This window comes from Melanostigma gelatinosum, assembly GCF_949748355.1.
Source record: "Melanostigma gelatinosum genome assembly, chromosome: 24".
In the NCBI taxonomy this organism is placed as follows: Eukaryota; Metazoa; Chordata; class Actinopteri; order Perciformes; family Zoarcidae; genus Melanostigma; species Melanostigma gelatinosum.
In genome coordinates, this window is record NC_136657.1 from 5,761,500 (window position 1) to 5,789,335 (window position 27,836).

General features: G+C 45.4%; 2 protein-coding genes across 7 annotated transcripts; both read left to right on the forward strand.

Moving 5' to 3' along the window:
* Window positions 1-3: 3 nt before the first annotated feature.
* On the forward strand, window positions 4-5,690 carry LOC306797005 (glycerol kinase-like). 5 transcript variants are annotated; one of them, XM_079296150.1, is made up of 19 exons: window positions 14-126; window positions 796-997; window positions 1,469-1,548; window positions 1,622-1,759; window positions 1,846-1,955; window positions 2,058-2,124; window positions 2,272-2,289; window positions 2,955-2,990; window positions 3,102-3,169; window positions 3,250-3,292; window positions 3,376-3,456; window positions 3,541-3,619; window positions 3,903-3,999; window positions 4,086-4,170; window positions 4,277-4,397; window positions 4,484-4,627; window positions 4,708-4,794; window positions 4,894-4,980; window positions 5,130-5,690. In XM_079296150.1, exons 4-19 carry the CDS (start codon window positions 1,679-1,681, stop codon window positions 5,138-5,140), a joined length of 1,215 nt encoding a protein of 404 aa, XP_079152276.1. In that variant the 5' UTR covers window positions 14-126; window positions 796-997; window positions 1,469-1,548; window positions 1,622-1,678; the 3' UTR covers window positions 5,141-5,690. The 5 variants fall into 5 exon arrangements, with proteins under 5 accessions (XP_079152279.1, XP_079152275.1, XP_079152277.1 ...); XM_079296153.1 differs by having other exon boundaries at window positions 4-997; XM_079296149.1 differs by having other exon boundaries at window positions 4-984.
* A 1,064-nt stretch (window positions 5,691-6,754) lies between these two features.
* LOC306797311 (uncharacterized protein) lies at window positions 6,755-26,697 on the forward strand. Of its 2 annotated transcripts, none has more exons than XM_079296610.1 (19): window positions 6,755-6,866; window positions 7,629-8,020; window positions 8,206-9,826; window positions 10,093-10,356; window positions 10,732-11,160; window positions 11,289-11,690; window positions 11,822-12,223; window positions 12,808-13,233; window positions 14,380-14,805; window positions 14,937-15,386; window positions 22,442-22,879; window positions 23,284-23,547; window positions 23,636-23,890; window positions 23,968-24,216; window positions 24,313-24,570; window positions 25,031-25,324; window positions 25,410-25,679; window positions 25,854-25,937; window positions 26,066-26,697. In XM_079296610.1, the coding sequence occupies exons 2-19, from the start codon at window positions 7,684-7,686 to the stop codon at window positions 26,130-26,132; spliced, it is 6,936 nt and encodes a 2,311-aa protein (XP_079152736.1). In that variant the 5' UTR covers window positions 6,755-6,866; window positions 7,629-7,683; the 3' UTR covers window positions 26,133-26,697. The 2 variants fall into 2 exon arrangements, with proteins under 2 accessions (XP_079152736.1, XP_079152737.1); XM_079296611.1 differs by having other exon boundaries at window positions 6,774-6,866; window positions 7,637-8,020.
* The last annotated feature ends 1,139 nt before the right edge of the window (window positions 26,698-27,836 follow it).

Genomic DNA, 27,836 nt, shown 5'->3' on the forward strand with positions numbered 1-27,836 from the left:
TGCCGCGCTGCAAAGGGGTCACACACACCCTTCTCTCTCACTGAATGGAAACGGCTTCACATCAGAATTAAAAGACAACGTTGTGCCTCACCAGCTGCTGTCCCGTGTACTTCTACATCTATCTTTGTGAGGACCAGTTTGAGTGTTTTGGGTTCAGTTCAGTGTCAGGGCTGGAGGTCGGCATTCAGCTGTGATTAAGGGTCCTCGTAGGTACAGATGTACAATGGTTTGTGTGTGTGTGTGTGTGTGTGGCAGGCTGTTTCAACGGGGGGAAATGACGCAAGTTCCATTTCTCAGCAAACAGTCTAAGTGAATGCTAGTGTGACATTTAAATTTCCTCTCCCACAATGTTCAGTATAAATACAGCTAAACAGATTCCATATTGTCATTGTGATTATACGCTTTAATAGGACTCTATGTGGGGCGCAAAACAATGGCGGCTTAATGTTTCAAAGATTGCATTTCTATGAAATTGAACATACAGTATTTAGGGACACAACTAATGGGCTCTAATAATCAAACTCACAATGTTGGCGTTGTAAGGGCTGCGACCTAATAAAACCTCCTGAACTGAAAGAAACAACCGGTCTCCGCTGATACCGTGAGTTCTAGTAACCTTGTCCCGAACCAGCTCACTCGTCTTGGATGAACACCATACATTTGAAGGAGAAAGTGTCTCTCATGCCTGACCTCTCCTTTCGTCTTGGAGTAGTTAACCGACTGTTGCTCAGTATGTTCAGCCCACCTAACTGACACCGAACGGCTTCTTTCTTTCCCCCACTGTCTCATGTGTAGTGTGCTTTCCACTTTGCCTCTCGGGCCTTTCAGCAACTAGGTCAAACATAGCGCTGGCCCCTGGTGTAAACGAGATGTGACACAGCAACAGCTGGGGCCCAGGATGCAGCAGCTGATGGACAGATCTGAGGGGCCCATTGCACTGCAGAGCGCAGCGCGGTCAGTGATGTCCAGCTGGAACTATTGCAGGTAGACGCTGGAGGTGAGGTTTACCATTACATTCTGTTGCCTCCGTCTCAGCATTGCTGAGTTCACAAAATGTCTGCATATGCGGCTATGAAATAGGATGACAGCCATCAGAGCATTATGTCCAGTATAAATAGGCTCTCAGCGCCCTCTATTGGTCGTCCTGTGTAACTGCAAATGCACTGCAATGGAATTGGTTTGAGGAATGAGTGTTTGCACAGCATTGTTGGCTTGGCTGTTGAGCCTTTGTTCACTGCTCAGCCAGATTGACTCTGTTACCCATCACCTTTGTGGACTGCTATCAAGTGAGACAAGATCACCATTCATTAAGAAACATGCACTGAATTGTATTTATAGTATAGCATGTTTCCATTCATCCTGGTACAGATGTGACATTCTTTAGTGATGTAAGCGGTCTGGATGTGGACACAAACAGCAGATTGATTGGTTTTTATTGCTGTGAAATAACTTTGTGTTTGTCGTTCAGTTTGGCTCGACCTGCGGACTCAATCGACAGTTGAACGTCTCATCAACAAAACTCCAGGAAAGAATAAGAACCACTTGAAGGCGAGTCACGCTCCGCTCTCTCTTGTTCATTCATCGTAAGCACCTTGCTGAGTCGTTTGTTGTCGTCCCGCAGCATAAGACGGGGCTCCCCATCAGCACCTACTTCAGCGCAGTGAAGCTCCGCTGGCTGATGGACAACGTGGACGAGGTCCACGAGGCCGTCGTGTCTCACCGCGCCATGTTCGGCACCGTGGACTCCTGGCTCATTTGGGTAAGTAACGGTTGTGTAGGTGTCATGACGGTGACTGGTGTAGAAACTGACTCTTTGTGCGTGTTGTTTTATTGGCGGTCACACAGTGTTTGACCGGGGGAAAGTCAGGCGGAGTCCACTGCACAGATGTGACCAACGCCAGCAGAACCATGTTGTTTAACATCCACACTTTGGACTGGGACCCAGAACTCTGCACGTACGGCATCCGTCTGTCATTTGGCTTTTCATTCATAAATAGAAATAGTCTGGAAAGCAGAATTGGCTCAATCATTGTGATGCTGCTGCTCTTTCCCGTCAGGTATTTTGGGATTCCCATGGAGATCTTGCCCCGAGTGAGGAGTTCGTCAGAAATCTACGGTCTCATGGTAAGCATGCATGCATATCATGCATCATATTCATGTTTTATCCTAATCATTGCTGTGTCTCGTGTGACTCCAGTGCATGAAGGTGGACTGATACATTATTTTAGGCTTTTATCTTGTGTGCCATTGTCTCCCCTCTCTCACTGGTAGAAAATTTGTTCTAGCCGGGTAAGTAATACTCGCCATCGCATCGTTATCCTCATCATGCACAGCAACATGTCCTGCTTTTCTGTGGCCAAGGCGGACACGCCGTCACTCGGTGCATTTCCAAGATTCACGTGAAGGCTTATGCCTCAGTCGCTGAGCTGTGTTTTGAGCACCAGCGGCGCTCATTATGTGAACAGCCTCCATGCAAAACGCTGATTCACGGTGGAGCATTTAGCTGCTCAAGAGCCGGATATTTCACATATTTCACCGCACGAGTGCGTACATGTTGGAAATGTACTGGAGGCGCCCCGTCCCTCATTGCTTCTGTGGTGGCATGTCACTGGGCTGGTTGTCGTGGACGGGCCCTCCTCCTCTGCAACGTCCCGAAATCTCTTCACTCTTTCGCACAGTTTTTATTGAATCGGCCTTTCTCTTTAAACACCTCGAACTTAAACAGAGATCGCCTCACGTGTAGGAGTGAAGACATGTTCGAGGTTCACACTCGCCGTTAGAAGGTAGAAGCAGAGTCTGTGTATTTGTGTTATTTGGCCTCACGTTGTCAAAGTAGCTCATCTCCTTATTTGATATTCCGTCGATGTCCAAGGCCGTGAAGCTATCACAACGTAGAATCAAAATGCTCTTTTAATGGGACTCTTATTGAACAAGTTCATCTTTTCTTTTGGCAGAAATCCGGAGCTCTCTCCGGTATCCCCATTTCAGGGGTAAGTTCACCTCTGGTTTTACCATCCAGCGTTTTCTCTCCGTCTAATCTCTGAAGTATTTGAGGCATTCAATGGCGCCGCCTGATGGATTTACGTGTGAATTCAACGCAGTGTCTTGGGGATCAGTCGGCAGCGCTGGTTGGACAGATGTGTTTCCAGGAAGGGCAGGCTAAAAACACGTAGGTGGCTCTGTGTGTTTTCATTCTCTTCACATGTGTCGGTTCTAGTGTCGGTAGTTTGATGTATTTTGTGTTTTCAGATATGGCACTGGCTGCTTTCTCCTGCGAAACACAGGAGCCAAGGTACAGTACGACAGCTTTTCATTTTAACGGTGACATCGGAGCACTTCCTGCACACAGTGGCATTGTTCTTCTGTCGTTCGCAGCCTGTAATGTCTGACCACGGCCTTCTGACCACGGTGGCCTACAAACTTGGTCGAGACAAACCTGCCTGCTACGCACTCGAGGTACAGCATCTTAAATGCACTCATATTCCTTTCATTGAGTTGGTCATAATCTCGAAAGATCTTCTCTCTGGTGCTTCTTGCCAGGGCTCTGTGGCCATTTGTGGAGCCGTGGTTCGTTGGCTGCAGGACAATCTGGGGATCATCGGATCGTCTGAAGAGCTCGGTATGTGCCGGTCTTTGAAGAAGAATCACACGTGACATCTTTAGGAGTGTTGTGTCATTTAATCTGTATCAAATCATCATATACAAGGACGGTACAGCAAAATGATTCAAGACTCTTTGATCCTCAAGTGTGCCTGGATAAGAAATAGTTCCGACGTTGCTTCACTGATGACTTGAGTCTTTATGTTTAAGGAAACACGGGTCTGTTTATGTGTTGTGATTTACTTTTGGTGAACCCTTTTCTCCTTCATTCAATTCCTTTTTCTGTTTCTTTCCCGTTGCAGAGAAGCTGGCTGCATCGGTCGGTACATCCTACGGCTGTTATTTTGTTCCTGCTTTTTCCGGTCTTTACGCTCCGTACTGGGAGCCCAGTGCTCGAGGGTAAGTCCGAGATCTACCCCGCAGCGCAGCTAAGAATCAAACCATCGTCTGAAGTTATTCACGCAGCCGTCCTCTCTGGTTCACAGGATCATTTGTGGGTTAACTCAGTTCACCAATAAGAGTCACGTCGCATTTGCTGCTCTGGAAGCTGTGTGTTTCCAGACTAGAGAGGTGAGCTGCTTCTCTAATGAAACTACTGCAGCCTGGCACATGATGCACAAGCTATATTTTTGTAAACTAATATAATACAAATTGTGATATTTGTGTTTGAATGCAGATACTGGATGCTATGAACCAGGACAGCGGCATCCCGCTGACTCAGCTCCAGGTGGACGGAGGAATGACGTCCAACAGGCTGCTGATGCAGCTGCAGGCAGACATCCTCTGCATCCCTGTTGGTAAGATGTCCATTCATGTCTCATCATGTTTGTTGGCTGTATTGCGACATGATTGTTCTTCTTCTTGTCGTCCTGACTGTTTGCAGTGAAGCCGTCCATGCCCGAGACCACAGCTCTCGGTGCAGCGATGGCGGCAGGAGCAGCAGAGGGGGTGAGTGTGTGGAGCCTGAGCCCAGAGGACCTGAGTGAAGTCACCTCCGAGAAGTTCGAGCCTCAGATCAACCCCGACGGTACGGTGAGCCGGCGCCGCTGTCTGGCAAAGACGCGTCCTCGGTAGCCGCCGCTTTGAAAAGTCTGTCTGTGTTCTCAGAGAGCGAGTTCCGGTACGCTCGGTGGAAGAAGGCGGTTCAGAAATCCATGAACTGGGAGACGACGGAGCCCGTCTGTAATGGAAACGGTAGGAAGTTTGGCGCTCACTGACGAGCCAAATTCATTTTTTCACGGTGCGTTTGTTTCGTTGTATAACTGCTCTTCTCGGTGTTTAAATGACCAAAAGGTGAGACGAGTATCTTCAGCAGCATCCCCCTGGGCCTCTACATCATGGGCAGCATCTTGATGTTAGTCGGTGCCAAATACCTCGCAGGTCAGTGTCTACAAAGAATAAAGATTAAAAAGCTTTTATGAGCAAGTTTGATGAGAAATAAAGCAAATGCATGAGCGTTAATAGTCATTGATTTCTTTGTATTGCGCTGATTAAATGAACAAAATGTTCCTGGTCTCTGTCGACATCAGGCCGCGACTGAACTCGTGGAGGCGTTGAAGCAAAGAGGGAAGTGAAACAAACGCTCTTCATGCTGGACCACCACTTCACTCTTCACCCAACACCAGGACAACGTTGAATTAATGGCACGTTTCCTCTATTTATTTGTTTTGATTGTGTTTTTCTGTGCAGCGGCATTGGTACATTGGAGATTCATTCTAGCGGGAGTTTGCATGCACTATTTCTGAGTGTATTTATGTTGAAGCTCTACCAGTGGTAGTTGATGTTTTTGTAACTTGTCCAATCGGCGTTCCGTGTTGTTCCAAACCCTCCACTATGAGGCACAGAGCACTTTATGTTTTTGTCTGGTGGGAGCTGTGTACGAACAGAGTTTAATATATATTTTTTTCTAACAGTTGAGATTAAGACAGAAATTTTGAGTTTGTTGTGAAATGAAAACAAAGAGTTGATGAACTGACGAGGTTTTTTCTTTTTCTTTGGAGAGAGTGACGCTCTTGTTCCTATCGTCGTGTTCTTAAACTGTAACAATATGTATGTTCTGTTCACACAGACAACATGAAGAACATTAAACATTCTCCCAAAGTTAGAATCTAACTAAGATCATTACGGGACAGTGAAGCAGCTGTTTTAGTGATTTATTTTGTAGACCAAATGTTCATCTAATCTCTTGTTTATTTCCACCAATTACGGTTCAAATCTCCAGTTTTTATCTTTATGTGATCATCAAAGTGGAACATGTGATGTATTTTTCTGGTCAAAAGTTCATGTGATTATTTTTTAATAATCTGGGGAAACTGCACGTTTTAGAAGCTGCCTAGCTCCTCGTTATCGACCTCAATGCTCCAAAACGTTTAATTCCTGCCAGCCTCCTTCGGCACCAGCGGATGTGCAACTATAAATAAAATAGGAATAGATGCTGAAATAGATGCTGAAATAGATGCTGAAATAGCTGCGAAAACAGAATAAATAGCTGCGTTAATAGTTGCGTGAATAAAGTAACGGTAAACAAAACAAAGTTGACAATCGTACACAGAACGTATTCATGCGTACAACAGATCTACTCGGTGATTGTACGTACGAGGTAAACGCCCACTTAAACCGTGGCATTAAATGAAAGTCAAGGAAGGAAATATAAACGGTAATATAAAAAAAAAAAAGGAATAAACATTTTTTATTTTATAAATACTATTTTGGAATAAAATTGAATTTTTAAAGGCACATTCTAAATTTGTAGGATTTTTTTTTTAGGCATAATTTTCAATCACTAATAATATAATATAATCATTTTCAATCACTAATAATATAATAACTAAATAAAATCTTAAAAATAAAATGGAAATCATCCAATAAGACAGGAGGAGCATGTTTATAGTTGACTTAAATTATGTATTTGATTTAATTAGTAATTAGTAAACCTTGATGCTGGACAGATTATGAAAGCAGCTTAAACATAATGCTTGAAGCCCCAAAAGCCAATAATAAGTGGAGGATGACTTCTGGTTTGGATCGTGGTTCTGTGAGTCTGCAGTTCGTCTCTCAGCTTGTTGTCTGCTGGTCCAATAGCGACATCTTGTGGCTTCGTGTCGCCTCTTCCAGCATCGAGAGTGTTTGAGGAAGAGGAAGTAAAAACGGAGCAGGAAACGTTCAGACATTTTGCATGATGGCTGTTCGGTTTGGACCTGCTGACAGAGAGAAACCCAGTCCACCTCCCCAGGGATGAGAGGCTCCCACTGGGCCTCACAGGAGAGGTAAGTGCTCGTGGACTGTTCTTGTAGAGCGCGTTTCTCGTGAGGAAGAAGAGAAGAACCGTGTTTTTAAAGGGCGATCAAGAGGAACAGACCACAGAGGCCTCCTCTTGTGTTGCTACGCGGCATTGTTCAAACTCTAATCATTGTAGATAACAAACCTGTGGTGATTAGAATGTTTAGAAATATGTCCATTTCATAATTTTAATAGCTCATGTAAAGCTCTTTATTTCAGATTTAGAACTGTTTTGAGTTCACTAACATCCCAGCACTTCCTCAAAGTGTCTGTGTTCTTCTCTGTGCAGTTTAAAAGATGCAAAAAGTACAAACTGTGTGAAGTTTTCTCTTAAATGTTGTAAGATGTGCACGTTCTCCAATCTCAAAGTAGGAGAAAACTTAGAAGCTAAATTATCAAGGCTGAAAGAGAATCAGTGAGATCAAATTACTTCATATGTATGGGTCGAGAAATACCAATTATAATATTAAATATTAAAAAATCTGTATTTTTATTCCATATCAGTCAGGCACAGATTTCTTTCAGCATGTTTCAGTTAAAGGCACAACATTGAGGAGATGAGGCCTGTTTCCTGTTCTGCAGACAATATGAATGTAGTGTGCAGATAGATCTGTAAATGTGAGACATGGATGTTTGGTTCCCCTCCCTCTTATCTTGGGAAGCACAATCTTCAGAAAGATATCTTGTAATTGATAAACGTTTAAATGCTGCATGATGTTTAGACACTCTGATACTCTACTTTTATTTAGTTCTCCAGATCATTGAAGTTGGATCCGTGTGCAGAACACACAGACGTAAGGACACATGGCTTGTACAACACAGTCTGCCTTAGAATACGTAAAAAATGCCAGAAAGTATCTCGTGGGAAAATTACAGAATCTCTCAGTGATTCTGGAGAACTTGAATCAGAAAGAAGTTTTGAGTCATGAGGAGGTTTGCGTAATAGAGACACAGAACAATGACTACGATAAACGCAGAAAAATACTGGACTCGGTCATAAGAAAGGGGGAAGCAGCCTGCTACGAGTTCCTCAGGATTCTTGACGTGACGAGAAAGAGGACCTTAGACAAGGACATGCACTACTGGATCAGCTGCTTTCACTTCGACGATGACTCACAAACAGATACAAGCTACTTAAAAGGTATGTGAAAGCCCAGTTCTAACTGATAGTCTTACATCTTTATTATTTAGCTTTATGGGGCTGATGTGATGTAATGTGTGTGCGTGCAAATACTGTGCTGTAGTATTTTATATATATATATATATATATATATATATATTTATATATATAGTATATTTATTTACTCTCTATTGTTTTTATTTTAGGCTCAAGGCCGTGCCTCAGATATCAGAAAACGTTGAAGTCAAAAGCACAAAAAATATCAAATCAGTTTTGGACGGCAAACAGAAATCTGTTTGAAGGAAACAATAAGCCCAATCTGTCGTACACGCCACTTGTGTTAGACACACAAAACATTTCTTCTCCAGTTGAAGTCAAGAACTTCAGGAGCAAGAAAGGCAAGAAGAGTCGCTCTAAGAAGTTAAAGACATACATCCCCGAGAACAAAGCAGAAGCTTCCCCCAGTTACCTGCTGAAAACAGGGAGAAACATACTGTTGGTCGGTAAACCTGGGATTGGAAAGACAGCAGTCACTCACCAAATGTTGAAGCTGTGGGCAGAAAGAGACGAGGAGCTCGATTACATGTTTTACTTTGACATGAGAAAGAAATCCGACATCAGGAACTTGGAGGATATTCTCTTCGGTGGGTTCAGTGAAACAGATGAAGACAAAAAAGAGGTTTTACTGGACATAAAGAAGAACTCTGACAAAGTCACGCTCATTTTTGATGGAATCACAGATCTGTCTGACCATCCATCAGTGGTGGAGGAGATTGTAAAGAACAACCTACTGTCTGAGGCCAAGATCATTGTGACTTTGAGACCGGATGATGAAGAAGACTTCCCTTCTGAAGACTTTCACAGAGTGGAAGTGAAAGGCTTTAATGAGCAGGCCATAAAAACATACTTATCTGCAACGCTCGGAGAGGAACAGAAGAAGGTTTTGAGCAACTTGGAGTTGTTCACTCTTTGCCATGTCCCGATGTATGCACTGATGGTGTCTCGCTGCTTTTCATCTGAGGCACCAGCAGACTTGCCGTGCAGAAAACAGCCGTGCAGTATAGCTGACATCTACATCAATATTGTTCGCCAGTGCCTTAAGAGCCAAACAAAAATCAAAAATCTAAATTCCTTCATCAAAACCAAGAGGAATGAAATACTATCTCTGGCTGAGGTTGCTTTTCATGCAACTAAAGTAAAATCTGTGAACTTGACAGAACTTCCCTGTGAAGACAGCTGTGTCCTTTCCTTCCTGAATCCACTTGTTATCAATGTCCACCCCACGGAGCCAATCACCACATATGCATTTCTCCACTACACCATGCAGGAGTTCTTTGCAGCGCTGTGGCTCTTGAAGAATCCAGATCAAATCAAGGATGTGCTTCAGCAAAGCCTCACTGAGGAGAAGAAACACATGAAACATCTGATCCCTTTCATGTGTAGACTGTTGAACGAGAACAGCGCGAGTCTCATGGAGTATCTGATTCCAGCTAAGGAGCTCAAGAATACATCCAACTGGTTCCTTGAGGAAATGATCGACACATTGTGTGAGACAGATGAGGCTGGTCCTGAGGACAGTGTGGCCATACTGTTCCTATGCCAGTGCTTGTATGAGTCCCAGTGTCCTGAAGCATGCAGGAACCTCCTGGACAAGCTGGACTACCGTCTGGATCTCAGTGGAGAGAGTCTGGACCCTCTCACCTGCTGTGCTGTGGCCTATGTGGTCGCTCAGTCGACGGAGGGGAAAATATCGCTGAACCTTGAGGACGTCACGGTATCAGAACAAGGAATGAGACAACTATTTGGATCCCTTAAAAACGTCCAAAGGTATGAGTGAGCGCGTGTTTTAAGTGTCAAATGACTGTTAAGGTTACAACACATCTAATGAAGTACAATTGACCTGTTCTTCTGCATGTGTAACCACTTATTTTCATGAATTAATCCAAGACATATTGAGGATGATGAAATGGAACAGAAATCAATTAAATGTAGCTGGAGCATCTGTGCATCAGCACTTTTTTATGATCCTTTACTGTTTCTCTACTCGGTTATTGTAATAATGAGGAAGTGGTCTGTGATTCTGCAAATTAAAGGTGTGACCCTCTGCTGCTGCAGCTGTGGAGGGTTCTGCTTCTGAGTGAAGGGCAGATGGACCACATCAGCTTACTTGGCCTTGATGGAAATGAGTTGCACCTTCCAGTTGAGGGTCAAAGGGAGCTGTTTGAAGGAGCAGTGAGAGTCATGCAGAGGAATCCTACGAAGGTTAATGTCTGCCTCCACTGGGAGAGAGAAACTCCAGTCTGCCCGAGTCTGTGCACGTCTCTCTTGGAGGCTTTGCCACACATCAGCTCACTCAGGTATGTAGCTTCTGTTTGTTCCACACACTTTAAGTTTGATCCTTTTGTAGAACCGTTGATTGTTTGGTGGGAGGTCTCCACCTTAATGCAGATATGTGGATCAGCATTAAGATGGAGACTTAATACACAGCAGACAAGTAAACGTTCATGTATTTCTAATATTCATCGCAGCATTAGAAATGCTCGTTGTCCGCTTCCTCGTCGGCTCGTATCCGTGTGACCGTATAACGGAGGCTTAAAGCAGTGAAGCTTGTTTACATGTCATATATCATATCTAACATCAGCACAGTGTTAACATTGTCTGTTTCCAACTGTGAATGCTACAGAGTTTTACTGTACGTGTACTGTTTGATACATCTGTTTGTTATCATGCAGCTTCAGGATGACACACAGAGGTCCAGCATTACAGGACCAGGAGCAACGGACACTGGAGAGGAACAAGAAGCAGCTGTTACTGGATGTATGCCTGAAAGCAGCACGTCACGAAGGACAAAGCTTTCTCAAGGAAGTGAAGACGCTCCTCTCCTTGTTTTCTGTCACCGCTGACTTAATTAACACCCTTCTTGACTTTGATCAGCATGTCGAGACTAAAGGGTTTTCAACTGTCATTCCAAAATTGATGCCACTTTTCCAGTCAGCTTCTTCAGTCTGGTCCATAGACCTCTCAGAGAGAAAGACCTCCATCCTCCTGGAAGTGCTGAAACTCCAACCAGAGAAGAAACGAGTGGAGCTGAGAGGCTGCTCACATGAAGAGAGTGAAGTGAGGAGTTTCCTACAGTGTCTGCCTTTTATCTCACAGCTCAGGTAACTGGTTACCTTTCTCACCATTTCTGTTTCGACTAGAAACGTGACGTTTTGTACTCCAGTTAAGAAAAATGTTGTGTTTGATACAAACTGTGCATCACATGTTTTTTTAATCCTCGTTATTTCAGTTTTGTGCCTCAGTCGTCAGAACCTTCAGAAGAAATCAAGTTCTTTGGGACTCTGTTCTGTGCAGCAGAGAGAGAACAGACAGGAGAGAAGATGCTGGAGCTGTTATCATCAGTGTGCTCATACAAAGCATTCCCTTTGAAAGAGAGATGGTGTGATTTCCTCCTGGACCTGTACTCTTATGATCCTGAAACAGGTCAGAGTCTCCTTCCATCATTACAGTCAGTTCTCCAGTCAGCTTCTTCAGTCTGGTCCATAGACCTCTCGGAGAGAAAGACCTCCATCCTCCTGGAAGTGCTGAAACTCCAACCAGAGAAGAAACGAGTGGAGCTGAGAGGCTGCTCACATGAAGAGAGTGAAGTGAGGAGTTTCCTACAGTGTCTGCCTTTTATCTCACAGCTCAGGTAACTGGTTACCTTTCTCACCATTTCTGTTTCGACTAGAAACGAGAAGTTTTGTACTCCAGTTATGAAAAATGTTGTGTTGTTTGATACAAACTGTGCATCACATGTTTTTTTAATCCTCGTTATTTCAGTTTTGTGCCTCAGTCGTCAGAACCTTCAGAAGAAATCAAGTTCTTTGGGAATCTGTTCTGTGCAGCAGAGAGAGAACAGACAGGAGAGAAGATGCTGGAGCTGTTATCATCAGTGTGCTCATACAAAGCATTCCCTTTGAAAAGTAAATGGTGTGATTTCCTCCTGGACCTGTACTCTTATGATCCTGAAACAGGTCAGAGTCTCCTTCCATCATTACAGTCACTTCTCCAGTCAGCTCCTTCAGTCTGGTCCATAGACCTCTCAGAGAGAAAGACCTCCATCCTCCTGGAAGTGCTGAAACTCCAACCAGAGAAGAAACGAGTGAAGCTGAGAGGCTGCTCACATGAAGAGAGTGAAGTGAGGAGTTTCCTACAGTGTCTGCCTTTTATCTCACAGCTCAGGTAACTCTGACTAATACTGAATATTTAACGATGACATGTGGCTTCTTCAGAGGTTTGTCAGAAAATCAGTTTCATAATCTGCAGTGAAATGAAGTGAATAATATTAATGGAACAATGTGGCTCTGAGACAACACAAAAATAAACCTTTGAAAGATAAAATAATATTTTTTGACACATTAAATATCAAACATCTCTTTTAATTATATTTCACAGTAATTTTAAACATGAATTAATAAAAACAGATGTCAGTCCTCTGAATCAACATGTGTTGTATAACTTCTGTCTCGCTGCTGCTGTTCCACTATTTATATTTAATATTGTGAATTTATTTTACACTCAAATCTCAAACATGAAATCAAATGATATAAAGTGAAGTAAAGCAGCAGGAAGCAAACCTGCAGTAAGTCCAGAGACAGGATGAGTGTTTGTGTTGTGAGTCAGTCAAAGTCCAGACGTGATGTTCAGTCAACATGTCATGAGATTGTATTCAGTACACACATGTACAAGATGGAGTCCATCAGTAGTGACTTGTTGTATTCATGCAGATGAAATCAAATCACTAAATGTTTATTTTATTATTTCAGTATTTGTCCTCTCTGGTCAGATCATTCTGAAGAAATCAAGTTCTTTGGGAATCTGTTCTGTGCAGCAGAGAGAGAACAGACAGGAGAGAAGATGCTGGAGCTGTTATCATCAGTGTGCTCACACAAAACATTCCCTATTGATTATGATGATCACATATATCAGAGTGACTTCCTGCTGGATCTGTACTCTCACCTGAAGGACTGTGAGACTGAAACAGGTCAGAGTCTCCTTCCATCATTACAGTCAGTTCTCCAGTCAGCTCCTTCAGTCTGGTCCATAGACCTCTCAGAGAGAAAGACCTCCATCCTCCTGGAAGTGCTGAAACTCCAACCAGAGAAGAAACGAGTGAAGCTGAGAGGCTGCTCACATGAAGAGAGTGAAGTGAGGAGTTTCCTACAGTGTCTGCCTTTTATCTCACAGCTCAGGTAAGGTCATTTTACTTTACATGATTTAACTCTTCATATGAAGAGTGTCTTTCTAAATAGGGTTAAAACAATGTTCAGTGATGCATACATTCTAACATCACCATGCTATTCACAATATTCCTCTGATATGTCTTTGTCATCCGTCTTGTTTGAACAGCTGGTCACTTCCTCCACATGTCTTAGTTTTCTCCAGTGAGTTGGGTCCTAGTAGGACTCGCAGCACACTGTGAACAGACAGTGCAGTCAACAATACAAGAAGCCTCTACGAACACAGTGTGTGCTTCACAGCATGTTGAATAACTACTAATGACAGAAAGTACAGACAGCAGCTAAAACTGATCCACATTAGACTCAGTTACCAGTGGTGGAAAGTAACTACTGTGAACATTTACTCAAGAAGTGAAGTACAGAGTTGTACTTTCATTCAGTCTTTTTATTGTATGCCTCTTTATATGTCAACCCTGCCACATTTCAGAGGGACACAGCTTTTTATGTGAAATATTAAACTGCAACAAGTCTGGAAACATGTCAGTCTCCTGCCTGTATGAGAATAATAGAGGATGTGAATATTAATAATAAGAACATTGTAGCTCAGTGCTGCTAATACCTCCTCATACACAAATAAAAACTCATCACACACCAATGAAAGTACCTGCAGGTAAAACTGCTGTTGGTTTATTTTATTTAAATCTCAGCAGATCAAAAATAAACCCTGAAAACATTAAAACATATTGTTTCCGTACATTAAACAGGAAGCAACTCTTGAAATTTGATTTCACAATAATTGAGAAAATGGAAACTCCAGTCCAATGAATCAACATGTTGTTGTGTTGTATAACTTCTGTCTCGCTGCTGCTGTTCCACTATTTATATTTAATATTGTGAGTTTATTTTACACTCAAATCTCAAACATGAAATCAAATGATATAAAGTGAAGTAAAGCAGCAGGAAGCAAACCTGCAGTAAGTCCAGAGACAGGATGAGTGTTTGTGTTGTGAGTCAGTCAAAGTCCAGACGTGATGTTCAGTCAACATGTCATGAGATTGTATTCAGTACACACATGTACAAGATGGAGTCCATCAGCAGTGACTTGTTGTATTCATGCAGATGAAATCAAATCACTAAATGTTTATTTTATTATTTCAGTATTGATCTCCGGTCAGATCATTCTGAAGGAATCAAGTTCTTTGGGAATCTGTTCTGTGCAGCAGAGAGAGAACAGACAGGAGAGAAGATGCTGGAGCTGTTATCATCAGTGTGCTCACACAAAACATTCCCTTTTGATTATGATTATGATCCCATATATCAGAATGACTTCCTGCTGGATCTGTACTCTCACCTGAAGGACTGTGAGACTGAAACAGGTCAGAGTCTCCTTCCATCATTACAGTCAGTTCTCCAGTCAGCTCCTTCAGTCTGGTCCATAGACCTCTCAGAGAGAAAGACCTCCATCCTCCTGGAAGTGCTGAAACTCCAACCAGAGAAGAAACGAGTGGAGCTGAGAGGCTGCTCACATGAAGAGAGTGAAGTGAGGAGTTTCCTACAGTGTCTGCCTTTTATCTCACAGCTCAGGTAACTGGTTACCTTTCTCACCATTTCTGTTTCGACTAGAAACGAGAAGTTTTGTACTCCAGTTATGAAAAATGTTGTGTTGTTTGATACAAACTGTGCATCACATGTTTTTTTAATCCTCGTTATTTCAGTTTTGTGCCTCAGTCGTCAGAACCTTCAGAAGAAATCAAGTTCTTTGGGACTCTGTTCTGTGCAGCAGAGAGAGAACAGACAGGAGAGAAGATGCTGGAGCTGTTATCATCAGTGTGCTCACACAAAACATTCCCTATTGATGATGATGATTATGATGATGATGATGATGATTATCCCATATATCAGAGTGACTTCCTGCTGGATCTGTACTCCCACCTGAAGGACTGTGAGACTGAAACAGGTCTGAGTCTCCTTCCATCATTACAGTCAGTTCTCCAGTCAGCTTCTTCAGTCTGGTCCATAGACCTCTCAGAGAGAAAGACCTCCATCCTCCTGGAAGTGCTGAAACTCCAACCAGAGAAGAAACGAGTGAAGCTGAGAGGCTGCTCACATGAAGAGAGTGAAGTGAGGAGTTTCCTACAGTGTCTGCCTTTTATCTCACAGCTCAGGTAAGGTCATTTTACTTTACATGATTTAACTCTTCATATGAAGAGTGTCTTTCTAAATAGGGTTAAAACAATGTTCAGTGATGCATACATTCTAACATCACCATGCTATTCACAATATTCCTCTGATATGTCTTTGTCATCCGTCTTGTTTGAACAGCTGGTCACTTCCTCCACATGTCTTAGTTTTCTCCAGTGAGTTGGGTCCTAGTAGGACTCGCAGCACACTGTGAACAGACAGTGCAGTCAACAATACAAGAAGCCTCTACGAACACAGTGTGTGCTTCACAGCATGTTGAATAACTACTAATGACAGAAAGTACAGACAGCAGCTAAAACTGATCCACATTAGACTCAGTTACCAGTGGTGGAAAGTAACTACTGTGAACATTTACTCAAGAAATGAAGTACAGAGTTGTACTTTCATTCAGTCTTTTTATTGTATGCCTCTTTATATGTCAACCCTGCCACATTTCAGAGGGACACAGCTTTTTATGTGAAATATTAAACTGCAACAAGTCTGGAAACATGTCAGTCTCCTGCCTGTATGAGAATAATAGAGGATGTGAATATTAATAATAAGAACATTGTAGCTCAGTGCTGCTAATACCTCCTCATACACAAATAAAAACTCATCACACACCAATGAAAGTACCTGCAGGTAAAACGAAAGTTACGAACGTAACTACGGTTCTATGAATCCTGGATGACCGCCAGAGGCAGTGCTTAACACTGGATGTATCCCATCTCGCGCATGCGCAGGTCGAATATTTATATCAACAAAGTCACGTGTGACCTCGGATGACCACCGTCATCTATAAGTTCCGGTGTCATCCTGAGCTCAGTCCTATGGAATCTTCTCGCGAGTTCACGGGATTCCGAGTGACCAAGAACTCTGGCGGTCATCCAGGATTCATAGAACCGTAGTTACGTTCGTAACTTTCGTTCTATTTCATCCTTACTGACCGCCAGAGGCAGTGCTTAACACTGGATGACTTATACCAAAAGAGTCACGAGGAAGCACAGTAACTACCCCTTATAGCTCCGGCAGAGAAAATTGGCCAAGAACCCTCCCCAGTGGGTGAGGGTCGGCAACGTTAACTCTGTAGTGTTTGGTGAATGTGCTCGGTGATGCCCCTGAGGCCGCCGCACATGTATCCCCCACAGGCACACCACTCAGGCTTGCCCTCGGTGTGGAGACACTCTTGGTAGTGACCCTTCACCCCGGATGGCCGAGCGCAGCCGCTCGCCTTGTATGTATCGGCAATGGCCTCCACTATCCAGTGGGACAGGTGCCGTTTCTCCTTTTTTCTCTTAAAAAGGAGCACAGCCCTTCTTAGGCTCACCATAACTGACTATGCAGGCGGTGGCTTCCATATAAGCTCTGAGGGCCCACACTGGGCACAGCAGCCTTGACCTCTCCTCTCCCGATGGGGGAGGGGGGGGTCAACTTTGCCAGCTGGATAGGCCGGTTTATATGTGAACGTATCCACCCCCTTGGGAGAAACACTGCCTTAGGCCAGAAAGTGACACCCAAGCCATCTGAGTTCCACCTCAGACATGATTCTTCCACTGATAGGGCATGCAGCTCGCCCCCACATTGAGCTGAATTGACAGCAAGGAGAAAACCGACTTGCCGATAGCCATCTAGGCTCCGCCTGTGCCAGGGGTTCAAAAGGACAAGCATAAGCTGTCCAGTACCAAGGGTAGGTCCCATGCAGGGGAGACCGGCCCTTATCCAGGAGAGACTGTAGAAACTCAGTACCGCAGGCACGGGGCGCTGTACTGGGACCTTGTTCTGAGCCGCACGCTAGTCGGAGAACAGCTTCCACCTGTTTCTTGTACTGCAGGCAGGTAGACCGCGCACTGGCATTCAGAATAGTCCGTCAGACTGGTTCTATGCAGCCACTCAGCATCCGGTCGGGCCCTCCCGTGACCCCTAATTGAAGGCGGCAGGGATTGGAATGCCAAATCCGACCCTCTAGTCGCGACAGGAGATCCCTCCTGTCGGGGAAGAACTCTGACAAGCTTATAGCAAAAGCGGAGGGACTGGTGGAAAGGCACAAAGAAGATCCTCTGGCCACGTGTGAGCCAGGGCATCTTGACCCAGAGGGCTGGTCCCCCCCGTCAGGGAGACCCAGTGGGGGCAGTGGGTCGACACGTCTGGATGCAGCCGCCACTCTCCCGGTGGAGGCTTGTAATGGAACAGGAAAACCACAACCTTGTACCATTCTCCTGGTGGGTACATTGCCCACAGGCTGGTCAGGCGAGGGGCCTCCCAAGTCAGAAGGCCACGGTGATCCCCGTAGCAACTTCTGCAGATCTGGTGCCCCATCGATAGTTCATGGGAAATCACAGCAGAGGTGCTGTCCACCGGACAAGCACATGCTTTCCCTTCAAACATGGAAGGAAGTGCTCGAGCGCTAGCTCTAGAACCTGGACCTGCGGTCCTTCAGCAGACAACTGCCCCCAGGCTGTCCCGTTCTGTCACCCTGCACCCGCCTTGAGAGGCAGGTAACTGTTGTGACAATCTCCTGGTGGAATGGAACCGAGCCCCTGGGGCTCGGTTCCTGGGACACTGTTCGCCAGATATGCACTCCCTCCATGGGGATAGTGAACAGATGAATAGACACTGTTTCGATAATATTATTGCCCTGTATCTGTGCCACTTGGCATCCAAGTGAAGGCTGTTCAGCCATCCGCACTGGGGCGCCTCTCCATGTTCACCTTGAGGCCCACCGGGCCACGTGAGAGAAGGCGAGCAGTGTCCTGTGGCGCCTGAAGCCGGGACGGCGCCTAGGTCAGCCAGTCTAAGTACGGCAGTATGTTCACGCCCTGCGATTGCAGGGGGAAAGGACAGCAGTAACACACTGTGGACACCCATGGGGAGATGGGAGAGTCCGAATGGAAGCACCCAGGACTGAAAGTTGTGGTGATGCACCCTGGGAACAGGCGTCGATAGACGTGAACCACTCTCCCTTGGAAATCCGCTGATGGGAGAAAGAACCCCGACAGCCGGCCTGGAGACATCTCCTGGCAGCCCTGCCGGGGGGGACGGGGACGTAAGTAGGGTTGTATCGGTAGCGGTCCGGCCTCTCAGCAGGACGCCGAGGCCTGTTGCGCTACTAGGGTAAGCTGGAGGCTGAGAAACGGCCTTGTGGGCCAAAAATGGGACCCCTAGGTCTGGGGGTGCAGGCATGTCCCTGCAAAGACCAGAGAACTGCTGCCAGGTCTGGCTAGCTCTAACAGTCCGCTGAAGCGCCTGTACAGCAGCTGACTCGAACAGCTCACCAGGCTCCACTGGGACAGTATGGAGGGTCCTCCTACATGTCTCAGATAGGGGTGACTGCGCCAGCCAAACCTGGCGACGAGTCTGAACCAGCCACGTTCCCTCGATATGAGCGCAAACGCCTGCAATGAAGCATCACTGAGCAGAAGCGTCGAAGTAGCCCGCTGCAGAGAATCTGCGAGGGAAAGCCTGAGGTGGGAGAGGGAGTTGTCGATACGGTGCACAGCGCTGCTGTGTCCTAAGCCCTGGATAGCGGGTCATCTTTGGCCTGACATTGGGTCGAGGGCCCCTGGCATCGGCCTCAGAATCTCCTCAGGGGAAACTGATGGACGCCATAGTCGTCTAACTGGCTGGCATACGTGCAAGGCCAGATTTGCCACCTCCTGCATGGTCTGATGTAAGGCGGGAGAGAGCCCTGGTGTCTCCACCATGCACGCAACTCCCTCAGATATTCCTCGGAGGGAGGAACAGAAAAGGTGGTGAGGGCGGGAAGGTGCCTGAAGAAGGCACTCACAGGTGGATGTTCCAGCTGCTGTGTATGCCCGGCGTGCAAGCGCCATACCAATGACCAGGGTAGGTTGGTCTGGATTCAGCTGCCCTGACAGGGGGAGGTAGACCTCCCGCATCAGGTGTTCCACTTCGGCCAGCCTAGCAGACCTTACTGCTCAAGGCGTGATGCCGCAGGTCCTGCCTGGGTTCTCCCTGCTAGGGCAAGAGGTCAGGGCCGTCCTCCGGCTGAAGAGGAGCTATACAGGTCCTACAGCCGGGAGAGTTGAACATGGCCGCGATTATGGTGGAACCCTTGTCCCACTAGTTTATGCGGAATTCCCAATCAGTCCGAGCGGGAGCGCTCTGCTGAATGTTGAGAGAACAGGCAGGGGGCAGTCAGTGGCGAGTGATCCTTCGGACACTCTTCCCTTAGCCAGCCGCTGCGGATATTGGTGACCCACCAGTTAGCCTGAGCGAGAGCACTCTGCAACTGCGGAAACAGGTCAGGCAAAGTCCTTATAGTGAGAGGGGCGAGGACACTCTCTAAGCCCACTCTCTTCACTAAGATAGTTGCTGCAGATATTAGTGTCCCCCCAGTTAGCTTGAGCGAGAGCACTCTGTTACCGTAAAAAACGGACAAAACAGACCACAGTCCGTACAGTGAGAGGGGAGCGAGGACACTCTTCACTAAGATAGTTGCTGCCGATATTGGTGTCCCACCAGTTAGCTTGAGCGAGAGCACTCTGCCACTGTGGAAACAGGTCAGGCAAAGTCCTTATAGTGAGAGGGGCGAGGACACTCTTCACTAAACTAGTTGCTGCCGATATTGGTGTCCCACCAGTTAGCTTGAGCGAGAGCACTCTGCTACTGTGAAAAACGGACAAAAAGAACACAGTCCTTACAGTGAGAGGGGAGCGAGGACACTCTTCACTAAGACAGCTGCTGCAGATATTGGTGTCCCACCAGTTAGCTTGAGCGAGAGCACTCTGCTACTGTGAAAACGGACAAAAAAACCCACAGTCCTTACAGTGCGAGGACACTCTCCACTTGGACAGGTGCTGTAACTCTTGGTGTGCTACCAGTTAGCCTGAGCGAGGGCACTCTGCTAACCGATATCCGCTACCGATATGTCCATAATGTTTACAACAATCAATGGACACACCGAGTATTAGCTTAGTCTAGTTAGCCGGAGCGAACTCGACAGCCGTAATGCGTCAAAACCATCAATGGGCACAACCTCCATGTTGATTTAGTACAACTAGCATTCCCCGAGTTAGCCTGAGCGAGCACATTCCGCTAACTGTGATCGTTGTAATGCTACAAAGTTGATGGCCACAGCCCCAGTACCAGCTTTGTTTATCTAGTTTCCCACTGAGTTAACCTGAGCGAGGACGCTCTGTTAACTGTGACAGCCGTAAGGATACAAAGTTGCTGGACGCAGTCCCAGTATCAGCTTTTGTTTAGCTAGTTTCCCACTGAGTTAACCTGAGCGAGGACGCTCTGTTAACTGTGACAGCCGTAAGGATACAAAGTTGCTGGACGCAGTCCCAGTATCAGCTTTTGTTTAGCTAGTTTCCCACTGAGTTAACCTGAGCGAGGACGCTCTGTTAACTGTGACAGCTGTAAGGATACAAAGTTGATGGCTACAGCCCCAGTATCAGCTTTGTTTAGCTAGTTTTCCACTGAGTTAACCTGAGCGAGGACGCTCTGTTAACTGTGACAGCCGTAAGGATACAAAGTTGATGGACGCAGTCCCAGTATCAGCTCTGTTTAGCTAGTTTCCCACTGAGTTAACCTGAGCGAGGACGCTCTGTTAACTGTGACAGCTCTGTTAACTGTGACAGCCGTAAGGATACAAAGTTGATGGACGCAGTCCCAGTATCAGCTTTTGTTTAGCTAGTTTCCCACTGAGTTAACCTGAGCGAGGACGCTCTGTTAACTGTGACAGCTGTAAGGATACAAAGTTGATGGCTACAGCCCCAGTATCAGCTTTGTTTAGCTAGTTTTCCACTGAGTTAACCTGAGCGAGGACGCTCTGTTAACTGTGACAGCCGTAAGGTTTACAAAGTTGATGGACGCAGTCCCAGCTAGCATCCAAGTTAGCCTGAGTGAAGACACTGCTAACTGCGAATTACGTCAGATGTAAAGATTAAATCTCCATGTACACAACGCCAATGCGGACTAGTGTCTCACAAAGTTTGCCTGAGCAGGAACACTCTGCTAACTGTGATAGCCGTAACACTGTGAAGGGCGGGCCGACAGCGTAATTCTACGCTCTCGTTAGCGCGCCACTCGATTACTAGAGCGGAAGCGCTCTGCCAACCGTGGAACAAACAACTGTTATAGAAACAATGTTAATCGATCTTACCGATTGCTGTCATCACGACTTAGCTGACCCTTATCAGACTGGTGACGACCGATGATAGGGGCGTTCACCAGTCCGGGGCTCGATGTCCGAACGGCGAACACACCGTTCCCTCCGAAGAGGGACAGCTCGTCGCAGCCTTTGGAGGGCGAGAGAACCGCAACTCCGACCGGTAGTCACAAGGCTACAGCGACGAGCTCTAATATGTCTTGATCGTAGACACATCCTTGTTTAAGCTACCATGGTAGCTAACCTGCGACGCAAGAAGAAAAAAAGGACTGAGCTCAGGATGACACCGGAACTTATAGATGACGGTGGTCATCCGAGGTCACACGTGACTTTGTTGATATAAATATTCGACCTGCGCATGCGCGAGACGGGATACATCCAGTGTTAAGCACTGCCTCTGGCGGTCAGTAAGGATGAAATAGAACTGCTGTTGGTTTATTTTATTTAAATCTCAGCAGATCAAAAATAAACCCTGAAAACATTAAAACATATTGTTTCCGTACATTAAACAGGAAGCAACTCTTGAAATTTGATTTCACAATAATTGAGAAAATGGAAACTCCAGTCCAATGAATCAACATGTTGTTGTGTTGTATAACTTCTGTCTCGCTGCTGCTGTTCCACTATTTATATTTAATATTGTGAATTTATTTTACACTCAAATCTCAAACATGAAATCAAATGATATAAAGTGAAGTAAAGCAGCAGGAAGCAAACCTGCAGTAAGTCCAGAGACAGGATGAGTGTTTGTGTTGTGAGTCAGTCAAAGTCCAGACGTGATGTTCAGTCAACATGTCATGAGATTGTATTCAGTACACACATGTACAAGATGGAGTCCATCAGCAGTGACTTGTTGTATTCATGCAGATGAAATCAAATCACTAAATGTTTATTTTATTATTTCAGTATTTATCCTCTCCGGTCAGATCATTCTAAAGGAATCAAGTTCTTTGGGAATCTGTTCTGTGCAGCAGAGAGAGAACAGACAGGAGAGAAGATGCTGGAGCTGTTATCATCAGTGTGCTCACACAAAACATTCCCTTTTGATGATGATTATGATGATGATGATCCCACATCTCAGAGTGACTTCCTGCTGGATCTGTACTCTCACCTGAAGGACTGTGATACTGAAACAGGTCAGAGTCTCCTTCCATCATTACAGTCAGTTCTCCAGTCAGCTCCTTCAGTCTGGTCCATAGACCTCTCAGAGAGAACGACCTCCATCCTCCTGGAAGTGCTGAAACTCCAACCAGAGAAGAAACAAGTGGAGCTGAGAGGCTACTCACATGAAGAGAGTGAAGTGAGGAGTTTCCTACAGTGTCTGCCTTTTATCTCACAGCTCAGGTAACTCTGACTAATACTGAATATTTCATAATACTATATATTTACTTCTGAAGAGGTTTGTCAAAAAAGACCCAGCTCATAATAACCGGTGTTTTGTAATTTACATGAACACTTACAAGTGTCCTTGAGCGAGACACTGATCCCTCAGTGACTCCGCCCACTGCTGAGGATCAGTTAGATGTAGACGTCACATTTCATGTTTGTACCTGAATGTATATGGCGACTTATGAAGTTTATCTTCATAAAGAAGAATGTCAGTATTTGAATCTAGTGTGATATCAAAGACAATACTACATCACACACTATGTTTTCTCTAAATGTCACCCCTGATGAAAGACATTGTTCATGAGATGGTTTATAATGTGTGTCTTTGCTGGTCTCACACTTCATCCATCTTCTTTCAGCTGTGATCCAGACTTCTTCCAGACAGTGTGTACGTTGATCTGTGTCAGATCCAGAGAGGAGGCCGAGCAGTTGTCCTCTCTGCTGCAGCTGCTGGGCTTCACCCTCCGGTTAACGGGAGGCTTACCCAGGAAAACCTGCCGGTCTGTGGGGACGGTTCTCAGACATTGTGGCTCTGAAGTGGATCTCATCCTCACACCCAGAAAGATGTCTGTCAGAGGAGCCTCCCTCCTCTTCAGAGGAGCAACACAAGTACACAGTCTGAGGTACGCATTCATATCTTTACTGCCTTTAGATCTTATGACTCCATCCTTTCCACTGTGAATGTGTGACTTCATTCTTCTTTATTTCCAGGCTTTCCAGCGCCACGGCCTTGCTACTGCATCGATGGGTAAGAAGAAGGGAAGCGGGCCGTCGGCTGGCTGTGGAAGAGCTTTCTCTCTCCCCTCAGAAAGCCCAGCTGTCACACAGAGTGTTGTTGAAGGTTGTCAGTAGTTTGGCATCCCTGCTGAGATACTGGACAGTCACACGGTTAGACCTGACTGAGTTCTGTGCTCCTGCTCTGGATCTCCTCCCACTGCTGTTTCATGATGGCCCTCTAACGATCAGGTAGAAGTATTCCATTCTGATGTAATGTGTTCATCCTGGACTCTTCTAACAGATATTCATACGTGTTCTATCTGCAGGCTGAGTGAGAAGACTTTCCAGCAGCTGCTCTCCCTCCTCCATGAGATCCAGGACAAGGACTTGACCCGGTCCTTCTTGAGTAAGGTTGGTGGAGACCTGAGCAGCTGCTGTCTGAACTGGGAGCTTCTTCACTATCTGCTTCAGCCGTCGTCAGCTCACACCATCACGGTGAACCTGAGGAGGAACCGCTTCTTACAGGAGAGCGTCGCACGTCTGCTTCCCTTTCTGGACAGGATTGTGTTCAAAGGGTGATCTATTTGGGTTTTTTATCATCCTGATTAATCATTTCTATCCATGTCGTTGTGGCTTGTTCTCACTAAACAAAGACCTCTGGTGTCTTTCAGGCTCTGTCCCAGCTTTGTGTTGACCGCCATCAGAGAGATCTATAAAGCTGGAGCCGCTCCTCTCGTAGCCGGTTTACTGAGGTCTTTGGATCACGAGATCGACCTCACCTGCAGAGGGATGGACTCGGTGGACTGTGCTGCTCTGCTCTTCACCCTCCGACACAGTGACGGAGTTAAACTGAACCTCCTGTGGACCTCCATACCAGCAGAGGAAGTGGAGTCCATCCTCTTTATGCTGGACAAAGTTTCTGAAATCAGGTCAGACATTAGGATCAGAACGCTCCAACACTCAGGATAGAGTTCACAGAGGAATATATATGTGATATTACAAGATAATTCTGTTCTATTCTATCAGTAATAAACACATTGTTTACCGCCTCTTTCACAGAGGGTTGTTTAACCTGAAGCTTTGTTTCCAACCTGTCTGATCATCCGATCGTTTGTGTGTCTCGATCAATCAGAAGGCTTATCGGTGACGTCACCATGTTCCCAGATATTATCTATGAACGGGCTCTATGTTGTTGTGACTGATAGAAATGAAGGAGAAATCTACAACAATAAGAGTACAAGTTGTCAGGAAACATAGTTATCCTTTAATTCATATTATTTGTGTCTTTTGTTTGGAGTAAATGTGAATCTGCAGATTATATCGGTTTATGATCAATGAACCTTTATGCTTATCTTATTTGTTTGATTTTTAGATGTATTTTTCCTCCAGTGTCGACAGGAAACTGCTGCTGAGGTTTGTCCACAGCTGTGCTGCCTCACACGCCCAGCAGGGGGCAGCAGGCCACCTGCTCAGGGCCGTGCAGCACAGGCTGGATCTGTCCTGCTCCTCCTGTGTGGAGCTGGATGTCAGTGAGACTCTCAGGCTGACTGCTGAGGACTGCAGGGCCGTCTCCAGCATCCTGAGAAGCAGCAGCCAGAAAGCAGAGCTCATCCTGCAGGACTGTGAGGTGGAGGACAGCGGACTGGACCTGCTGTTTCCTGTCCTAGACCGAGTCCTCCTCAGGTGGGAAAGACCACAGAATGACCAGAGAAGAAGCTTGTTTCCATGTTTCTTCATCCCAACAGTCTGCTCTGTTTCTCCTGTTTAGAGCCAGTAAAGCCGTCCTCTTCCAGCTGGTGTCCCTGGTTCCTGTGAACAGTGAGAGGGACACAGTGAGACGGGCAGTGTCCCTCTGTGGAGCCCTGGGGGGAGAGCTGGACCTCAGTCACACCACACTGGATCAGAGGGCCTGTGGAGCTTTGTCCCTGATGCTGGAGTTCTCTGAGGGGCTGACTGAGCTGGACCTCAGTCACTGTCAGCTCACGGACCAGCTGCTGCTCAAACTCTGCACACATCTGCACAAAGTACAAGTCCTGGAGTGAGTGTCCATCTGTAATGTGTTCATGTGACAGAAATCTAGATTTGTTAGAGCAACAGCTGGAGTCATGTTCTATGTTTTCTCTAAATGTCACCCTTGATGGACTACGAATAAACCTGAATCTGGAGCTGCTGCCTCCACATATAAAGTCTCAAATGCTCCTCTGTGTTCCAGTCTGAGTCACAACAACATCACTGATGCTTCCACTGACAACTTACTCCAGCTGGTCTCCATCAACCCCTCCATGGACACTGTCCGGTGAGCACCGGGCATTAATCCACACAGCTGTTCTCACAGATCAGTGAACCCTGTTCCATCATATTCTTCTCTCTCTCTCGCTCTCTCTCTCTCTCTCTCTCTCTCTCTCTCTCGCTCTCGCTCTCTAGACTCTTCAGGAACAACATCGTGGACAGAACATCCTTTAAGAAAGACAAGCAGTTTGAAATCTGGTGAAGCCGTCGTCAGTGTGGCGGTAAAGTGCTGATGTCTTCTGTCTGCTGATGGTTAGATGATGATATCAGTGTAGTGCGAGTACTAACACTGTGTTTACAGTAGTGAGCTGGTGTGATGATAGTTATGGAGGATCTACAGATTCTTCTTTAAGCTGCTCATATTTATGATGTGAGATTCATCAAATTGTTCCGTTGTGATAACAAGTAGAGGCCATAACTGTTCTATCAATATCATGAGGCGGTATCATTTATGTATTGTGTAATAATGGGATGATGTTCTAGTTCATTCAAGGCTGAGAAAACTTGAATCATCTCAAAGTAATGATGCAACAACAAACAATGTAAATATGAGAATTATTTTTGGTTGATCTTTTAAAGAGAGATGATGGTCATTGTCTCTGTTCGTTCTCTTTTCCTCATTCAAATACTTAATTTACTGTAAACTGCAGTAGTTCTGGCTGCAGAGAAGTGAACATCTGTGTTCACCAGGTACCAGCTGACTGAGTCTGTACTTTATGAAAATACAATATCTTGAAATGTATAGTTGTAAATACACTCAATAAATACTTGAGATATTTAAGTATGATTTCCCTTTATTACATTCATGTTATGGAGAATTCAAAAAACAATAAATCACTGTTTAAAACAGAAAGCTACTGGTATATATTTGAAGCTTTTCAGTAAAAAGGTTCAAAGGTATTTCTGTTAGATATTACAAATGATCATCTTTTATTTGGGGAACAGTTATGAAATACAACATTTCATATAATATTTGAAAACAGATGCTCAGGTGGCAGCTGTATTTGTCTCCATTGTTTCTCCACACAGAGAGGTGGATCAGAGGAGACCCTGAAGAAGACCACATCCCTGAGAGGAAGAGGAGGGAGGAGGAAGTCTGGCTGGTTCCAGGTCGAGTAAAGTCACCTTTGAATAAACTCAAGTTCACCAAATTAAATCAGCCTCAAGCATAATGTTCATGTCCCTCCAGAGAGCCTCTCCTGGCTACCATCCCAGTACCTTCTACTATGAATAATATGTGTATATATTTACAGTCGTGTACTTTAAAACACATTGACATGATTGCACTCCAGAACATATTCACCCAACAGTGCAGAGTTTTATTGTACTCCTTCTTCTTCCTCATTCTACATCTCTTCCTCACAGCCAGGTCATATTTTCCATCAAGCTGTGTTGGAACCTGAAATAATAGAAATAGTCTGTGTAAGAGACATAATATTGTTTTTGCTGAGGCTTTGAAAAGAGATTAATATTATATAGATTAATTTATTCATTAATATTGATGAGAACTTTCATTTAGTGAGGAAAGCCAATCAGAGCCAGTTACAGTGGTGAAGAGTGGTGTTTTTAATGACCCATATTGGAGTAAAACAGATCATTTTCACAGCAACCTGACATCCCATCAGGGACACCTCACTGTTTGGAAAATGTCTCATAATCAATCTTGACAGTGTGAGAAAAGCAAAGCTGAAGGTCTAGAGGTCTTACAGTACTCTGACCTACAGTATGGAGGTGTAACAGTCCCTCAGTGAGGCCCAGCAGCCTCTGTTTTCACTCAAAGTGAGGCCAGATTCATCCGTCAAACCTCCTGCATTCACACAATCACTGACATATTTAAAGGGACCTAAGAACGTTGCTTGAGGAACTCTAGTTGCGTATTTGCTGCTTATTGCGTCTGAGGAATCCC

What these genes read in the sequence shown, in the direction of transcription:
- LOC306797005 (XM_079296153.1), top strand. Translation starts at nt 1,679, where the DNA reads ATGGACAACGTGGACGAGGTCCACGAGGCCGTCGTGTCTCACCGCGCC. An exon ending in TGGGACCCAGAACTCTGCAC is followed by an intron (nt 1,956 to 2,057) that starts GTACGGCATCCG and finishes CTTTCCCGTCAG; the next exon opens with GTATTTTGGGATTCCCATGG. An exon ending in TGTGTTTCCAGACTAGAGAG is followed by an intron (nt 4,171 to 4,276) that starts GTGAGCTGCTTC and finishes GTTTGAATGCAG; the next exon opens with ATACTGGATGCTATGAACCA.
- LOC306797311 (XM_079296610.1), top strand. Translation starts at nt 7,684, where the DNA reads ATGGCTTGTACAACACAGTCTGCCTTAGAATACGTAAAAAATGCCAGA. An exon ending in CCTTTTATCTCACAGCTCAG is followed by an intron (nt 14,806 to 14,936) that starts GTAACTGGTTAC and finishes TCGTTATTTCAG; the next exon opens with TTTTGTGCCTCAGTCGTCAG. An exon ending in CCCTCCATGGACACTGTCCG is followed by an intron (nt 25,938 to 26,065) that starts GTGAGCACCGGG and finishes CTCGCTCTCTAG; the next exon opens with ACTCTTCAGGAACAACATCG.